The sequence below is a fragment of the Pteronotus mesoamericanus genome, unplaced genomic scaffold, assembly GCF_021234165.1.
Source record: "Pteronotus mesoamericanus isolate MK-2021 breed Mesoamerican mustached bat unplaced genomic scaffold, CSHL_Meso_final contig_169, whole genome shotgun sequence".
In the NCBI taxonomy this organism is placed as follows: domain Eukaryota; kingdom Metazoa; phylum Chordata; class Mammalia; order Chiroptera; family Mormoopidae; genus Pteronotus; species Pteronotus mesoamericanus.
In genome coordinates this window covers 12653828-12672006 of record NW_026555068.1, presented here as the reverse complement: position 1 = coordinate 12672006, position 18179 = coordinate 12653828, and the positions used below count along the sequence as shown (strand labels likewise).

Here is an 18179-nt window from a genome sequence, read left to right as displayed (position 1 = left end):
ATAATGACAGGTGCCTTGGTCTTTTCCTTCATTTAAAAAAAGTTCTCACCTGACATTTTTTTCATTGCTTTTAGAGAGAGGAAGGTGGGCGGGGTGGGGGGAGGGTAGAGAAACATCAGTGAGTGAAACAGCAATTGGCTGCCTTCTTGTATGCACCCCGAACAGGATCAAACCTGCACCGACAGCCTGGGTATGTGCCCTGACCGGGAGTAGAATCTGAGGATCCTTCAGTCCACAGGATGATGCTCCAAACAACTGACCTACACCAGGCAGGGCTCTTTTCCCTCAATTTTAAGGAAATGTTTTAATTCTTTTACAGTTAAATGATAAATTCTGTATTTTGTGTGTTTGGGCGGGGGGAGACATACTGCAGCAGGTTAAATTTTCCTGGGTATAAAATTCTAGGCTAACTGATATTTTCTCTCAGCACTCTGAAGATATTATCCCATTACTTATTGCCATCCATTACTCCAATTTAGAAATCACCTCTAATTTAATTGTAATTCATTTTATAGGATATCTTTTTCTCTGGCAGCTTTTAAAATATTCTGTCTCTGATGTTCTGAATTTTCATCATGATGTTGTAGTTTAAGATTCTGATGAACTTCTTATATCTAAGGTTTGATATCTTTGAGAGTTATATGAAATTCTCAGCAATTTCATCTTTGTTTTTTTAATTATATATTGATTATACTATTACAGTTGTCCTAATTTTTCCCCTTTGTCCCCCTCTACCCAATGCCCCTATCATTGTTCATGTCCATGGGTCATGTGTGTAAATTCTTTGGCTACTCCATTTCCTATTCTGTACTTTACATCCTCATGGCTATTCTCTAACTACCTACTTGTACTTCTTAATCCTCTCACCTCTTCATCAATTTGCCTACAGTCCCCTCCAACCAAGCAACCATCACAATGCTCTCCGTATTCATGATACTGTCTCTATTTTTCCTGTTTGCTTAGTTTGTTTTTTAGATTCATTGTTGATAGATATGTATTTTTGCCATTTTACTGTTCATAGTTTTGATATTCTTTTTCTTAAACAAGTCCCTTTAACAATTCATATAATAACGGTTTGGTGATGATGAACTCCTTTAGTTTTTTTCTTGTTTAGGAAGTTCATTATTTGCCCTTCAATTCCAAATGAGAGTTTTGCTGGGTAGAGCAAGCTGGGCTGTAGGTCCCTGCCTTTCAACTTTGAATATTTCTTGCCATTCCTGTCTAGCCTGTAAAGTGTCTTTTGAGACATCAGCTGACAGTCTTATGGGTACTCCCCCATAGGTAACTAACTTCTTTTCTCTTGCTGCTTTTAAGAGTCTCTATCTTTAACCTTTGGCATTTGAACTATGATGTGTTTTGGAGTGGGCCTCTTTGCATCCATCTTGTTTGGGACTCTGTGCTTCCTGGACTTGGATGTCTATTTCCTTCACCAAATTAGTGAAGTTTTCTTTCATTATTTTCCCAAACAGATTTCAAATTTCTTGCTCTTTCTCTTTTCCTTCTGTCATTCCTATGATGCCAATGTTGGACTTCTTGAAGTTGTCCTAGAGGCTGCTTATACTATCCACATTTTTTGGGGATTCTTTTTTTCATGTTGTTCTGATTGGTCAGTTTTTGATTCCTTATATTCCAAATCATTGATTTGATTCTCAGCTTCGTCCACTACACAGCTGTTTCCCTGTAAATTGTTCTTTATTTCAGTTAGAGTATCCTTTGTTTCTGACTGGATCTTTTCTATGCTGGTGAGGTCCTCACTAAGTTCCTTAAGTGTCCTTATAAATAGTGTTTTGAACTCTGCATCTGATAGATTGCTTATCTCCATTTCGTTTACCTCCTTTTCTGGAGTTTTGATCTGCTCTTTCATTTGGGCCCTTTCTTTGTCTCTGCCTTTTGGCAGCCTCCCTGTGTTTGTTTCTATGTATTAGGTAGAGCTGCTTTGACTCTGTGTCTTGGTAGTGTGGCCTAATGTAGTAGATGTCCTGTAGGGTACAGTGGCACAGCCTCCCTTTTCACCCAAGCTGGGTACCTGAGGTGTGCCCTTTGTGCTGGCTGAGTACCTCCTCCTCTTGTAGTTGAAGCCTTGTTGCTGCTGACAGGTTAAAGGGAGGGATCTACCCAGCCAATCAGTTGCAGGATTGGCTGTGACCACTTAGCACCAACCTCTACCCTCCCTGGAAGAGAAGCTGTGCAGGGACAGGGGGATGGTGTTCGACATGGCCTGTAGCTGTCCACTAGGTGTGCTGGACCTGAGGTTTCCCAGGTGGTGCAGTACAAGGTCAGCCCCCGCCCATGTTTTGACCTGGGCCACCCTGCCTGTGCTATAAAGCAATATGATATGACTGCTACTTGTGCTGGGCTTGGAGATTCCCAGGCAAAGCCAAGCTGTGAATCTAAGCTGGCTGCTGCTATTTCTGGGGCCTAAGGCTCAGGAAGGCCAGCTGCTGTTTGTTAGAGAGGATTTAGGAAGTTGTGCAACATGAGCCAAGACCAGCCATTCATATGGAAAAGCAGCCTGAGTGGGGCCATAATTTGGGTGGGGCAGAGTCTCTTGGGATCTCTAAGGTGGGTCAAACAGTTTAGCCACATTAATGGAGTCTCAGATATGGCACCAGCTTGCCAGCTCTGTAGGGGGATGGCTTAGGAAAGATACAATGGCCTCTGCTTGCCTTTTCAACACACACTTCAGTTTCTCCCTGTGCACCACTGGTGCCTTTCAAGCTGCTACCCTGGAGCCGGAGCTCAGAGGGAGTGAGTCTGAATAGGCGAGTCCATGTGTGGGTTCTTTAAGAGGAACTGCTTGGGGCTCCAGAAGTTTCTTCCACTGACTTAATTTCTATTGGTTTTTGCAGCCAGAAGTTGTGGGGACTTATCTTCCTGGCACTGGAACCCTGGGGATAGTGTGGGGCTGGGACTCCTTGCTCCGGAGATACTCTTCCTGAATTTTTGTCCACCTATCAGTCTGGATGGATGTGGTTTCTTTAATTTTGTAGTTGTCAGACTTCCATTAACTCAATTACTGACAGTTTTGAGTGATGGTTGTTCTATATTTTAGTTTTAACTTTGATGTGGTTGTGGAAAGAGGCAAGTCATGTCCACTATGCCACCGTCTTGCCCAGAATTCCTGCAACTTTATCTCTGAATACGGTTCTACTTCCTTAGAATAAAACTTTTAGTCATGTATGTTAAAATTCCTACCTTACTTTTCAAGTTTCTTAACCCTTAATTCATATTATTCATCTCTTCCCTAGGCTGCATACTCAATAAAGTTGATTTAAAGTCAAAAAAGTTGATTTTACACACACATACACAACACATACACACACCAGGGAGGAGGGGAGATAATGTGGTATCTGTGTTTGCCCAAAGTTATACAGTTTATAAATGAAGCTTCATGAGGTTTCATTACAGCATTCTATTGTCACATGTGCTTAAATTTTTCATTATGTTTGAAAAATAAAAATGTTAAGTTTAACAGTGTTTGACTAAATATGTATAAATTATCTTTGAAAGAAATCAATAACATTTGTTTTCTATAGAGGAAAAAGAACACTTGGTGATTTAGGAATGGGGAGGAGAGCAAGTTATCAGTTTGTATCTTTATGACTTTTGTATTTTTGTCTTTGTAAATGTGTAACCTCTTAAAAAAAAATGAAGAGACTCTATTCACTGTAACAACAAAAAATATAAAATACTTAAGAATACACTTAAGATGTAGTATGAAAATGTCTAAAAACACTGAGGGTCATAGAATATTTGCTTAAAAGGGGAATATAAATACTTTTTTTGAAATAACACTAAAGGTAATATGAAAGAAGAGAGAGAATGATAAAGGAAATTCTGAGGGAATAATTGAAGAGAATTTTACTTAAAATTATGGCAATTATAATTAGCTGGATATATTACCACTGAATTAAATTCAGGTTTTATTTATAAAAAAAGAAGGGGATAATGAATAATTCACAACTTAAAATGATGACATTGACACAAAAACCAACAATAAAACACCACAGTCTGGAAAAGGGATTTTGAAGATGCTAATATTGGTATTTCAATTTAGTGGGGGAATTATCTATGGTATCGAAACAATTTTCCAAGCTTAGCCAATTGGAAAACAAAAATACAAAGCTCTCTTTTACTCTTTACACCAAAATAAATTCCAAATGGGTTGATCTACATCCCAATAGGACAATGGACAAAAAACCTGGAAAGATCCTAAAGAGAAGAAAAAGCCTATATAGCCAATAAATGAATGAAAAGATGCTCAATTAGAGAACAGAAACTAAAACCACAATGTTTTTTTCATACCTCTCAAATCAGCAAATATTTAAATATAACAATAGCAAATGCCAGAAAGGTGTAGAGCGACCAGAACTATCACATACTTCCGGTGATCAAAATAAATTGGTATAGCTACTTTAAAGAGCAAAGAAATGATAAAGTGAAGAAATAAAATGGAGTCACTATAGTCAAGCTGCTAAATTACTAAAATCAAGTAGGTTGAGGCCTGAGAATATCAATCTATTCTTATTTTAACTAGACTGAGAATTTAAACTTTTTTAAGTTCAGGTCTGTGGCCTTGTTAGGAAGCTGGCCACACAGCAGGAGGTGAGTAGAGAGCAAGCTAATACCGCAGCTCCTCATTGCTTGCATTACTGCCTGAGCTGTGCATTATGGTGAGCCATATAATTATTTCATTTTATATTACAATGTAGTAATAACAGAAATAAAGTGCACAATCAATGTAATGTGCTTAAATTATCCAGAGACCAACCCCCCACCTCTGGTCCGTGGAAAAACTGTCTTCCACTAAACTGGTCCCTAGTGTCAAAAAGGTTCATTTAGAGAATTATCAATCACCAATCCTGAGACTAAGAATGCACGACTGATTCTTCTCGAGAATATACCTTTAACTGTAAGAACTCTTAGACTTTCTTCTCTGCAGTACTCTGGGTATTGCCTAGTTGTGTTTCTAGTTTGCAAACCCTAAAATCCTAAGTAAATCTCTATCATTTATTTGTAGCCCAAGTCTCCAGACCTTTTAAGGGGGAAAAAGTCTGAATTCTCAGGCCTGGTTACAAGTAGCTGATGGTAACCTGGCTAGGGAGCTCATATTTTGTGACTTAACAGTTCAACCCTTCACTTTCCTTCAAATTGTCTTTATAAAATTGTTTTGAAAAAGAATTTAAGTACTTATGAAATCAGCAGGCATGGGTTTCTTGTCCTGATTCTACCACTCAATGTCTGTCCTGAAGTTTTCCTGTTCTCATTGGTTTTCAGGAAGTCTAAAAGTTGTATTGTAACTATAAAATGTTTTGACTCCTATACCTAGCCTTCTCTCTTCCACTTTCAGGTTCTAATTACATTTCCTCTGTGGTCCCACCTATAGGCCTATACAAGAATTCTTTTTAAAGCTTTTCTTTCTTTATTTCTTAGAGAGATGGAAAAGGAGGGAGAAAGGAAGAGAAACATCAATGTGTGAAGGAAATGTCAATCAACTGCCTCTTGCAGGTGTCCCAATGAGGGACTGGCTCACAACCCAGGTATGTGCCCTAAGAATCGAACTGGAGACGTTTTGCTTTGCAGTATGATGCACAATCAACTCAGCCACGCTGGTCAAGGCAAGAAATTTTATAATGTATGCAAGTTGATGCCATAAAAGTTCGATAGCTCCATAAGTTAAACAGCCCAGATTCCTCCCCTAACTATCAAACTACTTAGAAAACTTATTTGCCTAGAGTACTTCTATGACTACTGGACCTTTGTTTTTCTAAACATCAACAGCTGGCCAATTTCCATCCTCTGAGGTGTTTTGTTTTTAGAATCAACCAAACAAAATTTAAAACCCATCTGATTAATATAAGGGTGACCAAATATGGTAATACTACTTTTCATTAAACACATAAAAATCTAGCTATAAAATAACTAAGGTTCTTTCTTTTTTAAAAATTTGTTTTCTTTTTTGGTGTTCTCTTTTTTTAACTTTTAAAAAAGTTAAAAATTACAGTTGACATTCAATATAATATTAGTTTCAGAGGTACAGCAATATGGTTAGCCATTTACATAACTTACAAAGAGATCCCACTAACAAGTCTTGTACCTGACACCATACACAGTTATTACAATATTTTAAATTATATTCTCTATGCCGTTCTTTACATCCCCATGCTAGGTGTCTTGTCCTGTTTATGTACTAGTTCAAAAGGCAATTCTAAATCTTGAATATTACTAATGTTCTAAGCAATATTTGCATAATGGCCTGACCTTCCAAATTAGGTATTCAAAGATTCAACGTTTATGCTAAATTAAGGTCAATCTTGCACTGACCAATTTTCTCCATCTGACTACACGACCCATTTTCCTATCTTCTGTACCAACTACAGCTCCTTATAAAGTACCCAATAAACATTTACTGCAAAGGATAAATATGTACATACTTGAAAAGCATTCCAATGTATTAAAAAAAATACACCTTCTTCATGCATCTTTTTAAATGCCAAGTTATATATACATCAATTGTAAAGAAGAGTTTACCCAAAGTGGGTTGAAATAAATCAATATACTAATATAAGGAATAGTAGTAGAAAAATCATTATTTGAAATGCTTACCACTCTTCCATGAAATATACCATCATACAATTACAATCAGGATTCAGTCCATTCATGGAAAATGACAAAGGAGCATCTATCAGAAAAAAAAAGAGGCAAGAATATGTAGAGAGTTATGGTTAGAAAAATCTCTTTATTGTCCTCTCCGTTCATCTTTTTCTCCTGATTTCTGCTTCCCCTGTACTGCTGTTTCATTTTGGGGTGTGGGGGTGGGGGCAGCCTGATTTTTGCATGTCCCAGTGTCTTCTCTCTCATACCTTCACTCTTACTTGCCTCTAAAGGATTTAAATGCCTCTAAAAATCCCGTCACTTCCCTTTTCTCATTAAGTCCTTCTCTTTCTCTTCCCTTCAGTACATTCTCACCTGCTATTCAAAATCAGCTCGCCACCTTTATGGAGCCATCTAGCAGAGAAAATAACATTGTGACCCAGGGGAACTTGCTCTTGGATTTTTATATATTGCAACATCCCCCCACAACCAAACAGTAAGTAACTGCTAGTTTTATACCAGAATTTTAAGTAACAATCATTGTATACAGTTATGACACATGCTATATACTGTGTAGGTAACTTATATCTAGCATCTCATTTAATCTTCACTCACTGGTAGTATCATTCCCGTTTTTCAGACAGGAAAATATCAAGACTCAGAAAGTTTAATAAACTTGCCTAAGATTATCCAGTTGCTAAGTCATTTTTCCAGTCCAGAATTGATGTCTGGATTCTAAACCACTACAGCATCTCAACCAGTTCTTAATTCTTTTTAAAGATTTTATTTATTTACTTTCAGGGAGAGAGGAAGGGAGGGAGAAAGAGAAGGAGAGAAACAGCAATGTGCAAGAGATACATGGATCAGTTGCCTCTTGCATGCCCCCAACTGGAGATCTGGCCCGCATGTGCCCTGACCGGGAATGGAACTAGCAACCTTTCGATTCCCACTTAATCCACTGAGCCACACCAGCTGGGCTTAAGTTTCTTTTTAGAGGCATTTAAATCCTAACTCTGTGTTATCATGGAAACAATAACAAACTGTAATTAGTCAAAATCTTAATGACCTGTCATAACTAGCTTCATGTTTATGTCTTGATTGCAGGATATTATTACTTATTCCTTGATTTCAGGATAATACTAAAATACCACAATACTACTACTAATTTCATGGTAATATCTGTGTGGTACTAATCCATACATTAAAATGCTACACATTCTTTAAGAAAAGGTATTTTTTATTAGTGAAGCATTCAGCAAATTTAGGGCTGCCTCCAAATTCTAGATCCTGTCATTTTCCAGGTTAAGCATTTAAGTAAATAAAAAGATATTTAAAATAGACATTGTAGATCCATTTTAAAAAAGAAAATATCATTACTATACATTTTTAGACATTTAAAAAAGAACATTTCACCCTTTACTGGTATGTTACTTGCCTATGTTTTACCAAAGTGCTTTAATAAACTGTCATTGCCCAAGGGACCTAAACAAATAAAAAGTAGAGAGTATAAAAAGAGGGGTAATTATACTCATGAAATCTAAGGGAAGTAAAGATGAGAGACTGGTTTATAATAAAATGCCAAGTAAGTTGGAAGCTAGAAATTCTGAACAATTTGATAGTGATAGTTTATATCCTTACAAATTCCCATAATGTGAGCTAGCATTCACTAAGAATATAAATAATATTATAAAGCATTTAGTAATAATTAACATACATTTGGAAATTAATTACATTTGCATAACTTTTATAATTATATTAAGTTAAAGGATAATTTTTAATTTAGTACATTAATAAAAATCTGAAGCAAACATAAATGAACACAACTGCCATATATAAAAAACACATATGTATGAGGACATAAAAGTGACAAACTGTCTTTTAATTTGATCATGAAAATCACTCAAGGAAGGATGTTAACACAAAGACACTTCCTCAGTGGTGTTCCAGGTTTTCTCAGATAGGAAAACAGTGACCAACAAAACCCATGGACTAAGAGAAAATAATATGGCTATGAGGACATTAAAATTACAGAGCAACACCAATCATAGGTTTTAACAAAAGGTACTGGTTTAGTAAGCCTTTCCACAAATTTGTGGGAGATATTCCATTAAAAGGAAAACTAGAGATTCCTAGTCAAGCTGGTGGCAGAGGTACTTGTGTCCTCGCACAACCACATCAGAATTACAACCAAATGATGGCACCACCATCACTCAGAACCATCAGAAATTGAGTTGAATGGAAGTCTGACAACTATGATATTACAGAAACCACATCCATCCAGACTGGTAAGAGGGGCAGAGACGCTGAATGGGCTGGTCCCATACCCACGTGTGGTAGATAAAAATCTGGGAGGAATACCTTGGGAGTGAGGAGTCCCAGCCTCACACCAGGCCCCCCAGCCCAGGGTTCCAGTGCCAGGAAGGTAAGCCCCCATAACTTTTGGCTGCATAAACCAGCAGGACTGAGTTAGTAGAAGAAACTTCTGGAGCCCCCAGCAGTTCCTCTTACAGAATCCACACAGGGACTTACTCAGACTCGCTCCGTCTGACCCCAGCAATAGAGTAGCAGCTTGAAAGGCACTGGCAGCATACAGAAAGGAGCCGAAGTGGCTGGCATCAAGGAGAGAGCTGGGGGACAGCTTTCTCCCAGACAGAAAGGCATCAGAGCCAGAGAGCTGGCTGGCAGGTGCCATATCTGTGACTCCATTAACCTGGCTAACGTGGTTTGCCTGGCCCTGGAGATCCCCCCACCCCACCCCGCTCCCATGTTCCATCCCACCCAAGTTAAAGCTTTTAACAATATTCTTTCCATATGAATGACTAGTCTTGGCTCAAGCTTCACAACTTCCTAAATCATTTCAAGTAAGCAACAGCAGGCCTCAGTGAGCCCCAAGCCCTGAGCCCCCATATCTTTTGCTAAGTGGCCCCAGGCCTGTCACAAACAGCAGCCTGCAAGGATTCTCAGCTTGGCTTTGCCTGGTCATCTCCAAGCCCAGCACAAGTAGCAGCCTTCTCGGATTGCTCTATAGCTCAGGCAGGATGGCTGCATGACCCCAGAAACCCCAAGAGCTGGCACCCAGTGGACAGCTAGAGACCACATCAGAGCAACACCACTCTGCCCCTGCACAGATGATCTTCCACAGAGGGCAGAGGTAGGTAATCAATGGTCATAGCCAATCCTTGCAACTGATTAGCCTGGGTAAATCCTTCCCATTGATCTGCCAACAGCATCCAAGACTACAAGAGGAGGGTGTACTCAGCCCACACAAAAGCTGCACCTCAACTACCTAGCTTGGGTAATAGGGGAAGCTGTGCCACTTCACCTTAAAGGACACCTACTACATTAGGCCATGCTACCAAGACAGGGAGTCATAGAAGCTCTACTTAATACACAGAAACAAACACATAAGGGTGCCAAAATAAGGAGACAGAAACATGGCCCAAATGAAAGAGCAGATCAAAACTCCAGAAAAGGAGCTAAACAAAATATAAGCAATCTATCAGATGCAGAGTTCAAAACGCTGGTTATAAAGATGCTCAAGGAACTTAGTGAGGTCCTCAACAGCATAAAAAAGATCCAGTCAGAAATGAAGGATACGTTAATGAAAATAAAGAACAATTTACAGGGAAACAACAGTAGAGTGGAAGAAGCTAAGAATCAAATCAAGAACGTGGAACATAAGGAATCCAAAAACAAGAAAAAAACAAGAACAAGAAAAAAAAGAAGAAAAAAAAAAACAAGGATAGTATAAGTAGTCTCTTGCACAACTTCAAAAAGTCCAACATTCACATCACAGGGGTGCCAGAAAGAGAAGGAACAAGATATTAGAACTCTAGTTGAAAAAATAATGAAAGAAAATTACCCTGATTTAGTGCAGGAAATAGACATCCAAGTCCAGGAAGCACAGACAGTCCTAAACAAGATGGATGCAAAGAGGCCCACTCCAAAATACATCATAATTCAAATGCCAAAGGTTAAAGATAAAGAGAGAATCTTAAAAGCAGCAAGAGAAAAGAAGTTAGTTACCTAGGAGGGCAGTACCCATAAGACTGTCAGCTGATTTCTCAAAAGAAACTTTGCAGGCTAGATAGGATTGGCAAGAAATACTCACAGACATGAAGAGAAGAGACCTACAGCCAAGACTGCTCTACTCAGAAAAGCTGTCATCTAGAATCAAAGGGCAGATAAAGGGCTTTCCAAACAAGAAAAAACCTAAAAGAGTTCAATGTCGCCAAACCATTATTACATGAAATGTTGAAGGAACTAATTTAAGAAAAGAAGATCAAAACTATGAACAATAAAATGGCAATAAATACATACCTGTCTACAAATGAATCCAAAAAACTAACTAAGCAAACAAGAAGAACATAGACAGAATCATGGATACAGAGAGCGTTTTGATGGTTGCCAGATGGGAGGGGGGTGTGAGGAAATGGGTAAAGAGGTGAGGGGATTAAGAAGTACAAACAGGTTGTTACAGAATAGCCATAGGGATGTAAAGTACAGTATAGGAAATGGAGTAGCTGAAGATCTTAATTGCATGGCCCTTTGGGCATGAACAATGGTGTGGGGACTGCCTGAGGGAGTGAGGGGTGCTGGGTGGAGGGGTGCATAGGGGGAAAAAAATTCAGACAACTGTAATAGAATAATCAATAAAATATAATTTTAAGACACTAAAAAATAAAATTAAATTAAAAAAAATCACATTAAAAACAAAAAGAAAAAATAAAACTGTCAGTACTTTTTATTAGAATGTATCTAGTATAGTAACTCTGAATTTAATCTGCAGAAGTATGTATGTATTTGTATGGGTGTGGCTGAAAATATTCAACTAAGATTACAATTAAATGTAAGTATTCTTTGAAATACAGGGTCCGGCACAAATAACACCCCTTTTTTATTATAAAATCATAAGCATGTAATTCTGTAACATAACAATATCACACTCATGCACAACATATGACATTTTAGGTAAAATGTTCAAGTTGAAAACTATACATTATTACGCCTACGTTACTACCCTACCAACCGCATTCAAGCAGGCCTTTCTTCTGCCAAACCCAGTATTTCAAATTTTCTTCTTTAAACTATCCATTTTGAGGAAAAAAAGAAAAGGCTTATAAAATGGTTGGAGAGAGAAAAGCCTCAGTTTTACCTCATTTTAACCAGTTTTAGGAGATGCTTACAGTGTGTACAGGTGTCAAAGAGTCAAGTCTACAAAATTGTGTTTAGTTATGAGAAAAAAATCCAAAAGAAATGCCAACTTTCCCATTCTTTAGGAACCCATTGTATTTGAGGACAGAAGACAGAGAAGCAAATATCAATTTGGAAGATATACAATATTTGTTGGGATATAAAATTATATTAGAAAATTAAGTAAGCTCGTTATGAATGTGTCAAACGAACACTTATTAAGTGCAGCACAGGGTGCCAGATGGTGAGTCAAGGTTCAACAACAGACCATAAGAGTAATTTAAATAGAGTTTATTACTCACAGGGCCTTAACATGTCTCAAGGGACCACACAGGGAAATCAAGGCAGAGAGCAGACAGCAGCATGACCTGGAGCACTGCCTTTATGAGGGTCTATGTGAAGTGCTCTGGGATTCCTAGGCTGAGGCTGGATTGGTCTACTCAAACCAAAAGAGCAGGGTTCTAGTAAGCCTGCATGGGGGTCTTTTCTAAGGGGAAGACAATGGTAGTCAGAGGAGAATGCTGATAAACAAGCGCTGTTGGGGAAATAATACCAGAAACTTCCATTTCCTTGTGACTCTGCGGGCTACTACTGAGGGCGCGCACTCACAGGAGGGGAGCAGCGTCAGTTTAAGGTCACTGAAAGATACTTGGGCAAACAAAATGAATGCTGAGGAAGCAACACAATGGAGTAGTTTAGCTAAACTCTACAAAACTTGACGTGAAAAAAAGCAGAGAAGCAGAAAAATGAAGTAATCAGTGTGGCAAGATATGGGTAAAGAATCTAATCCATTCAATTAAATTCAGCTATTTAGGTAGTTGAGCTTTGAGTCAGTTTTTAAACAAGTCTTTAAAAAAAAAAAAAAAAGAAGAGTCTTGTACTGAAAAAGATCTTAACTGACATCTCTAGGAAAAAAAATGTATTCAGTAAGTTTGTTATCCAGACTATACTTTCCAATTATGGAATACTGACTGTGCAAGCACCAGGAATGAACATCCACATTCATGAAATTACCTATGTTTCTGGCCTTAGCGAACTTAGGGCAGTGGTTCTCAGATTGTGGTCCCTAGACTAGCAGCATCAGTATACCTGGAAACTTGTTGGCAATGCAAACCTTCGGGCTCCGTCCTAGATCTAAGCAATCGGAAACTTTAGGAATTGGGCCCATCAATCTGTGACTCGACAAGTTCTCTGGGTGATTCTGATGTAAGCTAAGTTTGAGATTCATAGGTGAATTCTGAGAAATGCATCCAGTAAGCTACATAAAAATCGTTTCTTTTTTCTTTTTTTTTAAATATCCGCAATCTCTTTCAACCGGTGTCACTATCAGGAGAAAGAAATACTCTTAAATAGGAACTTCACTTTCTGGCTTAACACTCCTGCAGAGGAAGAATCAGACAGAAAAGAAAGGAAAGGAAAGGAAGATAAGAGAAGAGAAAAGGAAAGGAAAGAAAAGAAAATAATGCGGAGGAAATGGAGACAGGCATTTAATTCATTTAACAAGTATTTACCAAGCAGCTGCCTTACTCCAGGTACTCAGCAAGAAGGAAAGACAAGGAAGTAGTAAAGTACTGTGAAGGCCACCAACAATTTTTATCCTAGGTATCATTTAATGTAATACTAATAACAGAGGTTGCCTATTCCTGGTGTTCACAGAGACAGTAATACCCACTTGAGTAATAAGGTTTTTATATTAAAGCAATGGACTAGCAAAGCAAAAAACCATGGTTCGTCCCTAATGATCTAGGGTTAGTGTTTCACAAACTTTAACACATATCAGAATAACTGAGAGGGCTTATTAAAACACAGATTACTGGGTCACACTTCCGGTTTCCAATTCACTAAGACCAAACTGAGGCCAAGTATTTTTTATTTCTAATAAACCCCCAGGCGACACTGATTGTCCAGGGACCACATTTTGAGAACCACCAAGCTAGATCATCAGGCCCAGTAAAATTTGGGCACTCCAGAAAGGAAAACGTCTAAGAATTACCAGCACATTTCTTATGTCTTACTCATTTATACTTATTGCTGAGATTTAGTCTGTTGACCTCAGGGCAAAGAAAATAGGCAAGAGAGGGGTTATCCATTAAACAATGTGGTTTAACTATTTAATCACAATAAACCATGTTCAATTGTCTATATGGTGGACCTACCAACCTCCAGTATGAGAGGTTTCCTAAATTAGAAGCAAAAACTAGTACTTCAAGATTTCAATGATTTTGTGGTGACTTAGAAGTCCTTACTTTGTTTAATGTCCTGTTCTAGATGGGTGGATTTCTCTAAAAATTTGGGGCAGACTATCCCTCCAGGCCCAAGGAGGATCCTGTATCTAATTATACACAGTCAAATGAGAGGAAAGTTTAAAGTAATTTACATGCTTTAAAGACTATCTCAAGAGCCTAAGCTATGGGAAAAAGAGTATTTCCAGTCCAGCTGCTTTTCATCAGGGGCATAATTAAAGTTAAGGGGTCCCCGAAGGTTAGGACTCCCTTGGTTTCCCTTTGGAGTCTAGGAGCTTTGGTAAAAATAGATCAGGTTCCACAAAGAGGCCAAGGTTATCCTAGCTAAAGAGAAAGGTGAGAAAACAGTTCTATTTTTCACTAACTCAATCGTCCAGCCCTCGTCCTTCCTTCACCCTTAAATGCCCAAGTTCTGACTGGCATGACCAACACACTTTACCATAAAGTAAACAATCAAAGGATAACTTGCAAACTATTTCACAACAAAGACAATACCCTGCCCTTCTCCTCTACATATAAATCTTGTTTTATAATATTTATAGATGAGCACAATGAGAGGGTGGTTGTTACTACTAGTGAGCCCAAGTATTAAATATAAAGAATACCTTCCTCTAAGTTACTGTACTGAAAACACAGAGAAAAGCAAATGAAAACAGTAAGAAAGTAAACCCTTTGCTAGTTTAGAGCCATTTCTTGTCCTCTCTATGCTGATACAGATATAGAGAGAAATGATTGCCTAGGGAAAGTCTTGGAAATTAGATGTGTTCCTGGAAGGGTGTAATACGTGGAAGTTAATTGTGCTCGGGGCTGTGAAAGATGAAGAAGAGATCAATCAATATAATCCCAAACTGAGCGCATTCTCTGCTCAGCAGATGGAAATTACATGCAAAAGGAGTTAGGGAATTGTCATGAAAGTACAGGGATAAGATTAGTAGCTAATTTATTATGGCTATGAGACTTTTTAAAAGACATTAGGGAAATATGAAGGAATAATCAGATGATTAAAGATAATGACATAAAATTTTCAAGGGAATTAAAAACATAAAACTCTTGGAAGAGAAAGAATAGTAAGAGTACCTTGTTTAATCCTTGTAGAAAACCTATCAATTACTGTCCCCAACAAACAAAATAATCTCTAAAATTGATCACATCTAAAAATCCACAAAGCTCTTTTTTATTAATGTAGGACAAATAACTATATAGGTAACACAGGAAGCATTGCTTGGACTGAACCATCAATGAATAAACTTCTCCTCCAGCACTGTATTTTGTTATTTAGTTAAAAATCAATAGTAACCCTCAGATTGCCCTCTAATCTAAACTGCGAATCATTCTTGCTTTTTCTCTTATTTTAAAACATTAAGCTATCTTTTTGTGCTGGTCCGAAAATTCAACAGTATATTCATTTTCTACACATCTTGGTATGGAAAATATAGTTACCAGGCATTATTCACCTATTATGCTCTACTAAACCTAAAATTAGTGTTTGCTTGAGGCCAGGAAGATAAAGTAAAAAAATCTTTTTTAAAAGTTAACTATTTAATATTGGAGTGATGCCCAGAAAACACTAATACACAATTATAATTCTTAAATAAACTTATTTAATTATACATTCTTTTCATGAAAGTAGCAGAATATTCATATAAAAAATTTTTTTATATTTAAATTTGAAAAGGTTAACAACCAGTAATTATCCAATCTTCCTTCATATCAACAGCAAGCTAATAATGTGCATCCTTATGAATGTTCCTATCAAGGATTGAGTTTAATATAATTTGTCTATGTCTAACACCAAATTTATTGTAAGATTCTACCTGAGTTAAATAATAAACTGTTTTCTCAAAAATTCTGTTGAAGCACCTGAGTCATGCAGTCTAAAATACTGAAATAAACCTGCTAGAAATTAGACCTAGTAAATGGACTGGAGACTTGCAGGCAAAATGTGAACATGGAGTCCCAAGAAGAAATGTAACTAGAATACTTGTCATATCATCCTAAGTAGAAAAATAAACTGGAATCACTTTTCTTTTGTGATACCATTCTTCCATTAGATTAAAATTTTAGTCCTACTTTTGGACAGTCACATTAAATATAAGGTGACCAAAGCAGAATAGTTTGACATCAGATTTTTTTTTCAAATTATAAATTTGAGGCAAATTATCCTTAAAAATTTAGCATTAAGTAGTTCAGATAGATTCTTTTTTACATGGAAATTATTTGACTTATTCATAGATTAAAAATAAATATTTTTAAAAGATTTAATTCATTTATTTTTAGTGAGAAGGGAAAGGAGGAAGAAAGGGGGAGAAACATCAATGTTCGAGAGAAATATCAATTCATTACCTCTCTCACACCCCCAACTAGGAACCTGGGCCACAACCTAGGCATGTGCCCTGACCAGGAATTGAACAGGCAACCTGTTGGTCTGTAGGCCGGCACTCAATCCACTGAGCCACACCAGCCAGTGTTAAAGATAAACATTTTTAGTGAGTTTGGTAAAGTCAGATCACCTAGTTCCAAACCCTGGTCTGTCCCTAATTATGCAACTTTGGACCAGTTATCTTATCTCTTTGTGCCTCACTTTCTTCATATGTAAAAATGGTAAAGTTAACAAATATCTACTTATTTAATTCAGTTAATCAACACTCTCCTGCTGTACTGATTAACTGAATTAATATATGCAACACACAGAACAATGACTGACACATGATAAATGTTGGCTGTTATTAGTGCATGTTTAATCACATAGGAGATGTAATTTTTTAAACCTTACAGCTTAATGCTGTTAATCATTTAGCATTCCCCCGTTCTTTTTCAAAAACCTGTGAAGGTCTGTTTTCTCTTTAGCATTCAGAGAGAACAAACATACGTAAAGGTGCTTGTATTTGTACAGGCAAAATACTCCAGATGGGTAGGTGTTAAGTCTGGAAAAACTAAAATACTAGGTTTAACTGATTGAAAATGGGCTTGACAGACATAAGCTAACACACAAAAAACTGGGTTTTCTAGGGAGAGAGAAAGATGGATTTGCGTCTAAGTGTGTGTGGATTTTCTTTAAAATTTGTTGTTCTGCTGCTTGTTGAAACTGCTTCCTAATTCCTTGGCTAAATATGATTTCATACAAGACACACCACACAGAATGTAAAGGATGAATAAAACTTAAGATTACCATTTCAAGCTCAAAGGGCTTATAAACTTCTCTGACCACCACTACAATATGTAATACTAGAAAATAATTTGTTAATTTTGTGAAACTTTTGTCTCTTTTTGATTTTTTCATTATGTTAATGGCACAAAATTTGTGGCAATGTTTTCATCTATTTATATTAAAAATATTTGTTCATATTTCCCTTTACAGATGATAATTGGTTTTATGGTCATAGTTTCTGCTAAGATCCAACCTTAAAATGTTTTTATGAGCTTGATGTGTCTCTCAAAACAAGGCTTTACTTGAAAGCCACAAAAAAAGAACACTGACCTAGCAAAAAAAAGGTCATGGTGGCCTACCTCAACCAATAGTCGGCCAAGCCACTGGAGTGTGGCCGCTGAGAGAGCCCAGTCCGCCTAAGAGAACCTGCTGCTGGTGGCCATGCCATGGGGTGCCTTGATAAAGCTGCGATAAATGAGCTGCAGCCACATGACATCAGAAATTAGTTTATTAGCATCTACCCTCAAGACTCTCCTGGCTCTTCAGAGCTTTAATGATCACTGTACCTACCGGGTTATATTTCACCACTAAATCTTACGTTTTTGAAGATGCCTTTGGGGTGTCCGATAGGGACAACTATTTTTATGCTGCTATTGTTGCAGTGGTTGCTACCCGTGTGGAACTGGTCCTGTATGGGGCCTGGAACGAAGGCTCAGGACAGTGGTGGCACACCACTTGATTTAAAATCAACATCACCTTTTAATAAGCATTAAACTAATTTTTTTAATGGAAAAAAAGAGGTAACTCTAAGGTGCAATAAATGTGGACTGAGGGAAGAAGGAAAGGACTGGCAGTCAAAAACCTAGGTTTGAGTCCTGGCTCTGCTACTATCTAGCTCTGTTTATAAAACTGAAATGTGTTCCTCTAAAAACAACCTTTCAAGTTCACTAATGCTAAATTTGTTTCTGGGGGAGGGCTCTCTCACACTGTTTAGAGATGAA

At 37.5% G+C, this 18179-nt stretch overlaps 1 protein-coding gene and 1 pseudogene across 1 annotated transcript in view; one reads left to right on the top strand and one right to left on the bottom strand.

Moving 5' to 3' along the window:
- Positions 1 to 17626, bottom strand: part of TEX15 (testis expressed 15, meiosis and synapsis associated) — a 74000-nt gene extending 56374 nt beyond the window's left edge. The window contains exons 1-2 of the mRNA XM_054565774.1: positions 17538 to 17626; positions 12902 to 12998 (exon numbers count right to left, since the gene is read on the bottom strand). Coding sequence (XP_054421749.1) covers positions 12902 to 12998; positions 17538 to 17626 — 186 coding nt within the window. The remainder of the gene's footprint in view (positions 1 to 12901; positions 12999 to 17537) is intronic.
- On the top strand, positions 17625 to 17917 carry LOC129064660 (vacuolar ATPase assembly integral membrane protein VMA21-like; annotated as a pseudogene).
- Positions 17918 to 18179: the final 262 nt, after the last annotated feature.